This window comes from Monodon monoceros, unplaced genomic scaffold (assembly GCF_005190385.1).
Source record: "Monodon monoceros isolate NGI ecotype Baffin Bay Population unplaced genomic scaffold, NGI_Narwhal_1 Super_Scaffold_6, whole genome shotgun sequence".
NCBI lineage: Eukaryota > Metazoa > Chordata > Mammalia > Artiodactyla > Monodontidae > Monodon > Monodon monoceros.
The window spans coordinates 13,947,658-13,962,762 of record NW_021703783.1 but is presented as its reverse complement, the minus strand read 5'-3'; the positions used below and the strand labels follow the sequence as shown (position 1 = coordinate 13,962,762).

General features: G+C 34.4%; 1 protein-coding gene across 1 annotated transcript in view; it reads right to left on the bottom strand.

The window, feature by feature from the left end:
• Positions 1 to 15,105, bottom strand: part of PIK3C2G (phosphatidylinositol-4-phosphate 3-kinase catalytic subunit type 2 gamma) — a 394,030-nt gene that overhangs the window by 331,386 nt on the left and 47,539 nt on the right. The window contains exons 3-5 of the mRNA XM_029205345.1: positions 10,682 to 10,764; positions 6,951 to 7,108; positions 1,844 to 1,958 (exon numbers count right to left, since the gene is read on the bottom strand). Of these exons, the coding sequence (XP_029061178.1) occupies positions 1,844 to 1,958; positions 6,951 to 7,108; positions 10,682 to 10,764 (356 nt within the window). The remainder of the gene's footprint in view (positions 1 to 1,843; positions 1,959 to 6,950; positions 7,109 to 10,681; positions 10,765 to 15,105) is intronic.

Below are 15,105 nucleotides of genomic sequence, written 5' to 3'. Positions count from 1 at the left end.
TTTATGAATTCCTTAGCCAAGGAAAAAGGCAAGGATTATATCTAAATCATCTTTGTATTCTCAGTGATAAACCAAATCCCTTGCACACGTGTGCGCTTAGTAGGTGTTGAATTGGACTGTTATAATGCCTGCACAACTGTGTATAATTTCCACCCCATGCTCCAGCATGAAGAACCATTTGCTATTTTCTGAATCCTGCTCACGGGATTTTTAGTATTGTTTTATAGTTAAGAGCCAAGGTTATGCAGGCAGCCAAACCTGGGTTTGAGTTCAGGCTTGACCCTACCAGCTTCCTAGTTGTGTCACCTTGAACAAAGCCTCAGGTTGCCCATCTGTAAAATGGGTTATTATAGTATCTGTATCATTGATATATTGTAAGACTTAGATGTTTACCCAATTTGAGACTAGGAAATAATTAGCACTTAATAAGTGACAACTATTATTATTATTATCATTGCAATCAAAGTTAGTTGGGTACCTCAGATGAAGTGTAGTACTGTAACTGTTAGAGTTTAAATTATTACTTACTGCATTATTAACTTATTACATGTTACCCGTGTTCCCTCTACAGAAAAATATGAACAAATTATCCAAGTCTTTAAGGACATATTTTTAAGACAAATTACATAGAAATAAATGAAAAAAAACTGAATGAAATATATATTCCTTTAGATATTAGAAAGAATAGTAATGAATATTCTGCTTATTCATATGTATCAATACTGATAAACTATTACGCTTAAAAAGTAAGCAAATTCCGGTTATGTACATATCCTTCAATTTCCATTAGATAATAACTGACTGTAATTAATCTACACTAATACTTGGCAACTTTCCTAACTTAATAAACCCACATAAATTTTAATAAAAATAAATGAGTATGAAAACATTTCAGAAATCTATTATGTTTATACTAACAAGAAAAAAAAGAGTGAAATGATTTTGTTGTAACTGGGAACACAAAAAGGAGAAAATCAGTCTTAAATGTCACTCATAGTTAACATTACACAATAAAAGAAAATTACCGACAAGATATTTTCAAGCACATTCATAGTGGAATAACAATGACAGTAACAATGGATGTCTTAAAAGAAATACATTTTTACTTTCATAAGACTGTTGCCAATCTTTAGGTACTTGTAGAAACACAAAGAGGAAATGTAAATACCAGGAGAGAAATATGCAATAGCAGGAGAGAAATATTTCCTTTCTTGAAGTTGTATTATATTTTCAAAGTTGGTCTTTAAGGAATTTTGGGACAAGAGTTATTGTGGTACACTAAGTAAGTTTTCTATCAAATATTTGCAGTTGATATATATGAGAACAAACTTTTCTAATTGTTTTAATGAGCTGCCTGAATAAAGAATTGAATGTTGTAAATATAATACTCAAACCCTCTGTGATTTTGAAAAATCAGTGTTTAATCAACATGCTAATATTATTCCAAGTCAAAAAAACTACTTATTACAAAAGAATTTATTTTTTAAATTGTCAGTCCTACTAAGCTTCGTTACAAATAAGGTAACTTGGGTTGCCCAGGATTTTCTTGATTTCAAAACTGAAAGTCCCATGTCCTGGGAGCTGCTTCAGTCCTGGGCAAACTGAGATGGTTGGTCACCCTAGTTATCGGTTACTTAAATACGTGTTGCCATAAATACACAAAATACAAAAGAAAACCAAGAATAAGACTGTCAATATAACATGATATTTTAAATTCACCTTAAAGGAAGGAAAATTGATCATAAGAGTATAGTGTTTGTACAAAGTCTGTTTAAAAGAAAAGAAAGTGCTGCTCAATATAGATTATAACAATGATCCAAATTTACCTTAATAAGATACTTACTTTTGTAAAAATTCTTCATAGCCACATATACTTAGAAGATAATTTTGGGGTGATAACTGGTCATTTGTACAAAAATGTAGAATTTCTGCTATTAGGTCTTTGACAAGATAATTAGCTAAAAACAAAGTTGAATAATAAAATGTTAATAAGAGCATATTATACATTGGCTGGGAGAAAGATTTTGAGCACAAAAAGTGATACATGCTTTATGAACCATTATAACTTTCTAGCTCCATCAAGAGGAGTTAAAATGAGATGCATCTCATTTATTAGTCTGGTTAGATTTGGAGATTTCAAAAAAAATATTCTTTGCATTTTCTTTAATCAATCTGTCTTCAAATAACCGAACAGAGCTAGGTATTTCATTCCTCATTCTAAAATCTTTGGTAATTGTAGCTCTGCATAAAAAATATTCTACTGTGATTACCCTTAGGGATTTGGGAAGTGCTAAAGAGATTACACAGTGAGTGCTAAGTGGCAAGCCAGGAATCTAAATCTGTCATCTTCTAAAGCCTGTGCTCTTAATAATTCCACGTTTTCACAACTCATCACTCTTCCTTTCCTGTATAGGAATCACCCCAGGTTCTGTCTTGGACAACGTCATAATAACCTTGAAGAACATTTCTCCACCTTCTCTGGGACTCAAAGTGTCAGCATATTATAGGGTAAAGTTCTTTGCCTTCTCATATCCACATTCCATAATATCTCCCTACCAAACGCTTACATGCATTTGCCATTTAATAGTGGCCAGAACCATGCTGACTTGTTACGATTATATTTGTCTGTGAAATATTTTTCTAATTGTAAATGATAAATAGTATGGGATTCATTTATTAACATATGTGATAATGGAAATTATCTGTTATATATATATTATCTATCTTTTATCTATCTATATCTCCATGCTTTCAACGTGATCTTGAATGAAGGTTAGTGCAACAGATTGTACTGATGATCCTTAATGAGGATTTGAACAGCATACTGCAAACACTCATTTGCATTTATTTGAGTTGCATTTTGTTGGCAATTATTGTTTAATTTGCCATGACTTATTTTACTGCCACACCTTTTTGTTTGGGAAAGATTTTTGACACAGACTGCCTCATAAAAAGTAGTGCAAGTGATATTGTTGGACTTGCCATGAAGAAAAAAACGGAATATTATAATGTCCTATTTAAAAGTGTAGGTTTTATGGTAGATCAAGTTGTTGTCAATAAAACAGTTGGAGAAACAAATGGTAAAGATCATCATGGGAATTAGAGATTGTGGAAATGTCCTGACACAGAAGAGAGTATATTAGACATGCTACTGCTTGGGAATATTAACTGAAATAATATGAATTGAAGCTAGAAGAAAATATGGCCACAGGCAAAATCATGACTATAAAGGCTTTGACAAGAAGGGGAGAGCATTGCCAATATAAGATGGCAGGAAAATATCTCTAAAGGCACCAGTTTATTTTAATTCATTTGACTTTTCTGTTTCCAGGACTGTGTCCCCTGTGCTGTTTGGGGCATGCATGCATTCATTATTTCACTATAGTCGTCTTTGCGGATTACATGAAAGACTCCATAATCCAGTTTCTAGCTATTACTCCTCTCCTGTGCTTTGGTGTGATATCTCGTACTATTTGCTTCATGTTCTTTTCTGGTTGTCTCATTATTGCTTCAAATTCAGCATGTCTAAATCTGAAATTATCATTTTTCTCCTTGAACCCAAACATTAAGTGTCTGTGAGTTAAACTTCTCATCCATATTGTAAGCCAACAAGAACTATGGCTTCTTTTAAGTAGACTTTATACCTGTATCTTCAATTTGACAACTAATATAACCCTTTTTCCAGTTTGTCCTAGTCTCCAACTTCATACAATCCTTCTCAATCTGTTGACCAGATTGCCTACCATACTGAAAAGATTAAGGCCCATTTGAGATTCTTTAATTATGCTACTCTACACCTTAAATCTAGTTTTTTTATGCATCCTTCTCTATCCCTTTACACCTCTTGATACATAAGTATCACTGCTTTTTACTGCATCTTACTTCTTCACATGTGATCCTTCCATCACTGGTTTCCAGTTCCAGCGATTTAAAGCCCCTCTCTTTTATATATTTAATATCCTCGACTCTAAAGATGCTTTTGTCTTTTCTTTAGGATGTTTTGTTTCTATTTAATATTCCAGTAAAATCTCCTCTTCCATTCTATTCCCTTAAGATAGTATCTTATTTATTTATTTATTTTATTTATTTTTACCTCCTCATTACTGCCAAATTTCTTTAAAGTGTAGATAACTTCTGCAAATAATTCTCAATTACTCTTTAATCTTGCAAACTGACTGCTACTTCCACCACTTTGCAGGTCACAAACAGCTTCCTAATACTGTTCGAACTATGTGTCATCTAAATCTAGAAGGTAGTTGAAAGTAAAGACACGGGCTCTAGAGTAACTTTGGAATTGGAAAAAAGGACAGGGCAGTCATCTTCATTGAAGTGATAGCTGATGACTGTAGAACAGAGAAGTCCTTGTTCAAAACACCTGCTCTTCCAGAAGGATTCTATTTTCTCACTCTGGGAGAAACAGAATTCTCTTCGGATGAAAACCTCTCACTGTCTCCTCCTCTTTGCTTATCTAGATTTCATTATTCCTTAAGTTTCTAGCAACTTATTGGTCATTCTTGAAATGCTTTTCAGACTTTTGTTCTCTAGAGCACATTTATATTACTAGTAAAACACTCATATAAAGTGGTGAAGGGATCACAGTTTTGGCCTAAAGATTATTTTAAAGTGAAAACATTTGAAAACTTATCTTCACTTTTCTTATCTGACTATAGCCAAGACTCCCTAATACAGGTGCTATCAACTTTCTTCTGAGAGTTTCCTGCAACTTCTGGGAAGGAGACCAACTGCCCATCCATTAGCATAAAAAGATATACATGTATTTCCTTACTGAAGCTCTAAACACCCCCCTCCTCACACATACTTTTACATTAACTTTTTATGTAAACCTTTACCTCTGGGTTTCAGCAGGTTACTCATTTCTGAGTAAATCCCTGCATGCATGTATAAGGAAACTTTGTCTTTTGTCCTGTTAATTTCTCTATTGTCAGTTGTGTCACAGCCTAACCCCTCTTCAAATTTAAATGGGCAGAAGACAAGTTTCCTCCTAATAGCAGCATATGCTACTCTGTATATTTTCATAAATGTGTTCTCTCCCCTCCTCTGCTTTTTCCTCCTTCCCCTCTAATCCTCCCTTCCTCCTTCCTCTTATAGACCCTTTTACTATCTTTGAGGCCACAGTCATCCTCTTTACCACTGTACATCTCTAACACTAAACACAATGACCTAATCACTTTACTGAGACTTCTTATAAAAGTCAAAAATGCCCTCTGTTTTGCCAAATCTAATATTGGAAATTAAATATTATAAATTGGAAGAATAGGAGTGGTCTCCCTAGTTCATAATTATTTCCTCTTCTCCAGCAATGTAAGTCAACATAACCCAGATGCCATTCTGATTTGATCAAGGTACAGCACTATTGATCTTGGCTGTGCAATCAGAACTCTGGTTTTAGAAATTTGAAAGTGGATCTGAAAGCAGCTCTTCTGCCCCTTTCCTGTTTGCCCATTTCTATTCCCCTCTAACCTTGAAAGAACCTAATTAACCTGTTGATTCTTTTCCTAGATAAAAAGAAGTAAGATAAAGAATTAAGTAGTTAAAGAATGACTAGTTCTCTACCCACAATGGCCTCCTTAGCAATCCTGCAGGCATATCACAAAGGCAAGATAACATCTGAAGAGAGAGTCAGCCTGCCTTCGCAGAATGGAGAACAATGCATAACCCAATCTCCTGCCTCTACGATTCACTGAGATTCTTCCTCCCCTTTTTTCCCTTTAAGAACTGTCATGGCTGAGCAGAATCTTTGGAGTTGGTCTTGGGACATGAGTCTACCTTCTCCCCAGATTGCTGGCTTTTCTGATTAAAACACCTTTCCTTTCTGTTGACGTTTGCCTCTTGATTATTGGTTTTTGAGCAGCAAGCAGCCAAACCTGAGTTTGGTAACAGATCCAATAGGGAGGTTGAACTTCCTTTAGATCTCTGGCCAAATAGCATTTAAGCTTGAGAGCTTAGCTTTCCATGTGTTGCAGAAAAGTAAGGGAAATGAGTCAGCAGAAAGCAAGAGAAACATAAGAAGCAATTACACAGAGAGGAGATGAGGTGAGAGACATATAGGAATTTTGGACTGCCTGTACATCAGTGTTTTATTCCCAAATCTTTGCTGAATTCCTACTCTTAAATTCTATAAGAAATCCCTGTAATCTTTAAATTATTTTTTCTGCTTACATCAGCAGGAGTTGGTTTCTGTTAGTTTCAAACCAGATGGTCCTAACTAATATTCCTACATAACATTGTTATGTTTGCAGTCATCTGTACTAAGTCGGAGCCTTGGCTAGAGTAAGAAAGAAAATGAAGCAAAATACAGTGATAATAATAATAATGAAAAAAAATTTATTGGACCATTATTTGTCAAGAAACAACAGTTGATACGCAGAAACTTGGTAGCAACTAATGTGTGAAGAACTAATATGTTTTGCAAAATGGTTGATGGTAACAGTGAAATAAATATTAAACAACTTTAAAGAGATTCTAAAACTTTAGAGAAATGAGAATCATCTGGTGAGTTTGATAAAATACAGATACCTGGGATCCATCCAGAGACTCTGATTCAGTAGAGCTGCTAACTATGCTGGGCTGTACAGGGCTATTATAGTTCTCACTGTGGAGATAGAGGCTGTGTAACAGCCATTTTCACTTACATATAGTCTTTATCTAGAATCTTTTTGAAATTTAGCTTTTATTTTTAATATGCTAAAAACTTGCTATGCTTGCTATTTCATAGCAGGAAAATAAGGTGTCCTGGGGTGAGCTATGAAGAGAGTTCTAAAAAACAATAGCCAAACAAATGTTAAAAGATTTCCAGCTGTTTTCCTCTTACTTCACTTCAGGGCAAAATACTAGCTAATACTGCTTCTTTTAATGACTTCAGTCTGTGGACTCAAGGCAGCTATACCAGCTTTATGTAGATTTTTATACTTATTTGCAAGATTGCTTACCATATGGCATAAAATGAAGTTGTTGTGTTGAGTCCTCAGTAAAAATATTTATATTAACCTTAGTATTAGAAAAGAACTTGTATGGAAATGCTGTAGTCGTGCTCCAGATCTTCCCCGAATTGGAATTAATGTCAGCTGCGTGATATGTTTCTCTTATTCTGAAAAATATATGTGAAAGAATACTTAGGACAAGATTTTAAGAAACTTCATGCAGGGCTTGCTATAGAAGATTTGAAATATGAAAATAACCAGCAGCTGATTTGTGGTATAGTGCTGCTAGCTAGGCTAGATTGGTAAAGATTACAGTTAAACCCAAAAGCAACTATAAAGCTCTGGTCTTTATGTTTTCCCTGGGGCACCTCATATGAAGCAATTAAGAATACATTGTCACTTATAAAACATGAAAATTCACTCTGAACAGTGATTGCTTGCTTCACTGACATTGCCTTTTGAAGCATGAACTCCTCCCCTTGGTTTTGGCTCATGCCTTTGTCAAGCCAGAAGTCACTCATTTATTATTTATTCATTTATTGATGAATAAATTCTCTTGTCTGTGTCAAATTGGTAAGTACCATTCTTGGCAGCCCATTTTCTTTAAATTTGGGGTTTTACACAAATATTTGGCTTTTACGTAAATAATTGAGCCCAGAAGTCATTTGTACATTCTGAACAATTACTTACTGTGTCAGGAAGTCAGAGAATTGGAAAATAGTTTATCCTTGGAGTCAGAAGCCTTGAGTTTGAATACTGACTCTTTTTTAACTTAAAAAAAATTTTTTAACATCTTTATGGGCATATAATTACTTTACAATGGTGTGTTAGTTTCTGCTTTATAACAAAGTGAATCAGCTATACATATACATATATCCCCATATCTCCTCCTTTTATTCAGTAGTTTATGGTCAGAGGCAAGTTATATGACCAGTTTCTTTGCACAAATGAGGATATTTATATCTACTTTAAAGGTTTATGAGAGAAAAGGCATATAAAAGACTTTTGTAGAATGTAAAGCAATATATCCATGTAATGTATCATAATTATCATTATATTATTACAGCTGAATCCCTGTAGAGCCATATTTTATGCCCACATGTAGAATTTAGCATAAAATTATTTGTAACTAGATATTTAAAATGCTTTTGATGATGAAGTCCTAGGTTTTTTTCTGTTTTTGTTAATTTTGCAGAGCTCTAAACTTTGTAATGCTCTTCCTGAATGAAAAATTATGCATTCTGTGTATGCATTCTATGTAATGTATCGTATATGTTACATCCTTGGCATTTATTCTAACTATTTTTGCAGCATTAAAGTAGTGTAGGCCCATTGAAGTAGCTCTATCTCTATGCCCTTAAACTCTACCAAAACATCCCCTCCTTGAGGGACCTCACAAATGGAAAAGTGTGTGTGCACCCAATGGGTCTGGCATGTATCAAAATCACCTTTTTTTCTGGGTTCCATCCCCAAACTTTTTGATTCAGTAGATATGTGGAGGATTCCCCCCCCGCCCCCAATTTTTAGCGGTTTTCCAGATAAGCCAATACTACTGCTGCTCCAGAACTGCAGTTCAAGAACCACTGCTTAGGATAAAGGTATGGGCCACTCTTCTTTGTTACACCCTACAACAAAGGTTTGGACTCCAGTTCTGAATTGAGGAGCTTTATGATCTAGCATTCAACCATATGATAAGGTACTACTCAATGTATACATACATGATTTAACCTTCTACCATTTTGGAGAATTAAATTTAAAATGTAAATTGATGACTCATTCTTTCCTAAACCTTCGCTGAGCATCTACTGTGGGCCAAAAACTTTTTTCATGTGCTATGACATTTTATTGTATTTTTAATAAAAATATGGCATATTTCTTGAGAGATGTGCCTTAAAAGTATGTCACAGCAAGAAACCAAATCCCACAAATTAGAGAGCCTCTTTAAGGATGTATGGCGGGAATTAGGTAAGGTTATTTAAATGTTAGGAAAAAAACACTGATGAAATTGGACATATAAATCCATTCTGTATGGCTTTCCAGAAATTTTGGAGACCCTCTTAAGAAACTTGGCTTTCAAATTCAGTTCTGTCTTCTTTTGAATTAAGAGCTTTGGATAGCACCTAGCACATATTAGGTCCTCAAAAATATTTGCTATTGAGTGAATAGTGTGTTTGTGTACAAAATAATTATGCATATATAAATTTAATTATCTTTATATGAGTATTTGTCAACAAAAATTATAGAAAACCAAAAAAATGTGTAAATATAACCTTATCTTCTTTTTACTACTTTAAAGTTTATTATTGTTTGGTTGTCTTTTTTAGTACTCATGGTTACTTTGAAAGAAACCATTGGAAAAAAATTCCATTTAAGAGTTTCAAAATGTACCATGAGCTACTGACAAACCATTACATAAAATATTTTCATGTCACTATTTCATTCACAAGATTTCATCAAAGAATATTACATTCTCTTGAAAAAAAAAGTGATGGGAGATACTAATAATAAGTGTATTTTGATGGAGCTATACCAAGTATTACCTTGTGATATTGAGAAAGCTATTTCTTACGCTTAGGGTAGAAATTATCACATCTTAGATTTAAGGTGTCAAGTTCCTGGCAATGCTTGTCAGGTTGTTACAGTGGGTAGCTCATTACTGACAAAATCAATATTGATATCTGTAAAGATCCTAATTAGGAATCCAAAGTGCCATTTAAAATATTCTTCTGTGAACTGGAGCAAGAAATTAATTAAAGATTGAATATAGGTTCACGGATTTGAACTGCTTTGTTTTGTATTTTGTATGTGTGCCTTTCGGTTCTTCCAGTATGGTGACAAGTTTTTTAACTTGACTTTGCTTTTTTGTTTGCTTGTTCTTCATTTGAATATTTGTCATGCATTGACTAGTTATTAGGCATTCAGATAGCCTTTTAAGGTAGTGATTAAATAAATGATTCAAATCTTTAATCCCAAATGATTCTTTAGCAGGTCGCTGCTATAGCTGATAAATAAGCTAATGTTTATTTATAGGTATATTTATTATATTTTCAACAGCCAAAAGATAAAAATCAAGATAACTAAAATGTAAGTGCATTAATTTTGCAAAATTTTCAGGTATCTTAGCAATAGAAGAGATGGCATTATATAAATTTTAATTGATAATGAGAGATTGGTCTTTAAAAAAGAGGCATGTACCTTTATAAGTTCTTTTTTTAGATTAGCAAAAAGGGGATCTGGGATCCCCTTGTGATCAAATTTGTTTTTCAGTGGACAAACACCCATGCACTTGTTCAACATTCTGGCAGCCCATTCAGGGTAAGATTGAGTTATTGAGCTGAAGGTACTCTCATCATTCTAAATAGTATATCCCAGGTAAGAAGGATAAATCTATGCTAATTTGGGACAGAGCCAAATAAGTCAGTCACTTATGTGCCATTAAATGAGAAATTAATTCACTGCAAACTAAGCTATCAACAAACAGCAAGGACAAGACTGAAATTATAAAACATTCGTCTGTAGCCACATTTTCAGGGGAAAAATTTATTTGACTATAAACAACAAAAGCAATACCAGAAGTTGATTAATGAACTGATTTGTCATAAATTTATACTGTTAACTATGTTAAAAAATTATAGAGCTTTAACATTTTATATGCAAGATTAATCAGCTCAGTGATGTTAAAATAGACAAAGTTATGCAGGTACAGAAATTTCTAAGTTTAATGGAATAGCAACACTTACTTTTTTACTTTGTTGCAAAAGGAGGCCAGACTTCTATTACTGCCCTGAGGTACTTCAACCAGCTGAATGGAACAACCTGTCAGCTTAAAATAAAAACTGTTAAATTAAAATAGTTTGGTGTGGAGAAAAGATTAATACAATTCTAAAATTTTTATTTTGTTTTAGAAAGCCATTATGTTTTTAATTTTATTTATTTATTTATTTATTTTACGGTATGTGGGCCTCTCACTGTTGTGGCCTCTCCCGTTGCGGAGCACAGGCTCTGGATGCGCAGGCTCAGCGGCCATGGCTCACGGGCCCAGCTGCTCCGCGGCATGTGGGATCTTCCCGGACCGGGGCACGAACCCGTGTCCCCTGCATCGGCAGGCGGGCTCTCAACCACTGCACCACCGGGGAAGCCCTTTAATTTTATTTTAAAAATATTTACTGAAGCAATACATATGGAAAAATACATAAATTTTAAATATATAATTTGATTTTTGAGGAATATATGCAACTGTGAATATTAATATCCAATCAAAAAATATAGAACATTTCTATCACTTTAGAAAGTTCCCCCATATCTCCTTCTGTCAATCTGAACATCTGTTTGGTAACTGTTAATTCAGATTTCTATCACCATAGATTAATGAATGTGCTCTTTTTTTTCTGGCTTCTTTCATTTAAATGATATATGTTTTAAAATTCATGTTGTCATATGTATCAATAGTTCATCTTTCTTAGTTACCTATTAGTAGTATTCTATTGCATGAATATTCCATAGTTTGTTTATCCGTCTTCCTGTTGAAAAACAGTTGTGTTGTTTGTAGTTTTGACGTATTGTAAAGAATACTTAATTTTCATATACAAGTGTGTTTTGGACATGTGCTTCACTTCTTGTGAATAAATCCATAAATGGCTCAGTTAAAGAAATAATTTTGCTTTATGTATTTTGCAGCCATTATTAGGTACATCTACATTTAAGTTTATTATGTCTTCCTGATTGACTTATTATTATGAAATGACCCTTTTCTTTCTCTAATAATACCCTGCGGGCTTCCCTGGTGGCGCAGTGGTTGAGAGTCCGCCTGCAGATGCAGGGGACACGGGTTCATGCCCCGGTCCGCGAAGATCCCACATGCCGCAGAGCGGCTGGGCCCGTGGGCCATGGCCACTGAGCCTGCACGTCTGGAGCCTGTGCTCCGCAACGGGAGAGGCCACAGCAGTGAGAGGCCCAAGTACCGCAAAAAAAAAAAAAAAAATACCTTGCCTTAAGCTTCATTTTCTGATATTAATAACCACACACAGCTTTGTTTTGTTGGTTGAATGTTAAATATTTTTATTGTTTTAAACTTTCAACCTATCTGTGCCTTTGTTTTTCAAATTTGACTCTTGTAAAAAATAAAGCCTTTTTTTTCTATCTAGTTTGTCAATTTCTCCCTTTTATTTGGAATATATTTAGTATATTTATGGGTATTGTTAGATTTAAGACTGCCGTGTTCATATGTGTTTCTAGTTGTTTCTTCTGTTTTATTTTGTTCTTCTATTTCTCCTTCCCTGCTTTTTGCAGTTTGATTTTTTTAGCCTGTTTCATTTAATTTCTCTGTTGGATTTTTAGTTTTTCTTCTTTGTACTATATTTTTAGTGATTATACTAGCTTAGAACTTACAATATGCATTGTAAATATTTCACAGTTTACTTAGAGTTGATATTGTGCCACTGCATTTAAAATGTAAGAATTTCCAATAGCAGATAACATTTACCATCCCTTCATCTTTTATTCTCTTGTTGTCTTTTATCTTTTGTTTACATATACAACAACTCTGACAATGAAATGCTGTGTTTTTGCTTTAAACAGTCAGTTGTCTTTCAAAAAATTAAGTAGTTTTTCATATTTACTAACATATTTACCATTTTTGCTGCTCTTTTTTCCTTTCTATATTCCATCTGGTATCATTTTCTTTGCATCCAAAGACTGACCAGTATTTTTTGTGTGCATGTGAGCTGACTGATTTCTCTCAACATTTGTTTATATGATAATATATTTATGTTAACTTTCAAGCATGTACTCAATGAGTTATAGAAGTATGGATTCTTTTCTTTTTTTATAGAGCTTTAAAAATGCTATTCCACTGTCATCTGGCTTCCATCGTTTCTGATGAGATAATGCTTTAATTCAGATTGTTGTTCCACTGCATGAAATTTTTTTCCCCCTCTCTGCCACTTTTTATGATGATCTTTTCAACTTTGGCCTTCATATGTTTGAGTATAACATGTCTACATGTGGTTGTCTTTGCATTTATTCTGTTTGGGATTTATTGAATTTCTTAAATCTGTAATTTGATATTTTATACCAGAGTTGGAGAAAATTTCAGAGCATTATTTCTTCAAATGAATTTTTCTTTCTTTCCTTTCCTCTCCTGCTAGCATTCCAAAATTATCCATATATTAGGCTCCTTATCTCCTAAGTTTCTTAGTCCCTGCTCACTTTTATATAATTCTTTTATTTTCTCTTTTTCAGTTTGGGTAATTTCTATTCTTTTTCTTTTTTTTTCTCTCCTTTTTTTATAAATTTATTTATTTTATTTATATTTATTTTGGGCTGCATTGGGTCTTCATTGCTGCGTGCGGGCTTTCTCTAGTTGCGGCGAGCGGGGGCTACTCTTTGTTGCAGCGTGCGGGCTTCTCATCACGGTGGCTTCTCTTGTTGTGGAGCACAGGCTCTAGGCGCGCGGGCTTCAGTAGTTGTGGCGAATGGGCTCAGTAGTTGTGGCACACGGGTTTAGTTGTTCCGTGGCATGTGGGATCTTCCCAGACCAGGGCTTGAACCTGTGTACCCTGCATTGGTAGGTGGATTCTTAATCACTGCGCCACCAGGGAAGCCCTATTCTTTTTCTTTCAAGTACTCTTTTTCCCCGTCATCTTATATCTGTTTTTAAGTACACCCAGTGACTTTTTAACTACAGATACTATATTTATATTACTAAATTTTCCATTAGTCTTTGTTTTTTCATAGTTTCTAATTTCCTTGAGATTCCTCATTTGTCTACTCATTATGTTCATCTTTACTTCATCTTCTTGAACATCCTTTTAATAATCTCCTTAAAGTCCCTATCTGTTAATTCCAACATCTGTTCTATCACAGAATCTCTATTCACTGGGCTATTTTCTTGATTATGGTTCAGAATTCCCTGTTCTTTACGCATCTGTGCATTTGTTATTAAATGTTGGATATTGTAGATGACACATTAGGAGTTGTTTTTACAAAGTGTGCAATTTTTCTCTGGCAGGCAGGCGGTTAAGATTGTTTTGGTCTTGTCAGCCTCCATTTTACTTTTTGTGGGACCACATGTAAGTTAATAGGTAGAGCATTTACTTTAGAGCACAATTTTTACTTGTAAAAGATAGCTTTGTGTGATCTCAAATGAATGCCTGAAGTTCTCAGCTCAGTGTCTTCTCTCGCTGGGTCAGAACTTTGGCACCGCATAACTTCTACTTGTGTGTGGTGAACACAACCTCTTGGCCAACAATCTGCAGTAAATCTCACATAGACTCCTGACCCCCATGCATTGCATAGTTCCTTCTGTGCTCTGCCCTACAGATTACGGCTTCCTTTGCAGCCCAGAACTGCAGTATCTGCCTCCTCAGTTTAGTGATACTGCTGCTCAAATTGGGCTCCACTAGTCTGCCTAGCAGGAGGAAAGGGCCCCGAAGACACCAGGATGATCATAACAACACTTTGCTGTTTCCCTTCTCTTAAGGATTGATGTCTATACCGGCTGTTTGCTTCATATATTTTGTCTAATTTCATAGTTGTTTTCAGTGGTAAGGGGAAGTTTAGTACTTGTTACATTGTCATGATCAGAAGTAAATGTTCCTAAAATTCATGCACTTTTAATACAGATCATTTGAGGTATTACCTCTTCTGCAAGCGCCTCAGACACAATTAGTTGTTTCTTCTCTTATGAACTCATCCTCTCTATTATTTTACTGTGTTGGCATTATTGGTTTGCAGGTTAATTTAAGCAATATGCTATTGCTGAAATCAGGTATTATGCGTTTTCTTCTTTGCATTTGTTATGCCTGATCATATATAGTTTAAGAATATGATAAATAGTTGTTGAATAAATGAAAAGTCCTCTTGTCTAACCCTGTAAATTACAGCTGAAATAATGTTTCATCATTTTACTGTTTAATTCTGGTTTCACTTGTGTCTAGACTCCGTATAAGCAGAGAAATGTTCAAATATTATACAAGAACCTCTGTGGTTACTAAATGATTGGAAAACTACTAATGAAACCATCAGGATGAATTGCACAATGATTACTTAATTTCCTACTCTTGGAATGTTCCCAAAAGAAGTTGCCTGCTAACAGTATAATTTAGTAGCCTCTGAGTAAAAGGACATTTTTCCTACAAATAATGATATGAAGTTTTAATTCATG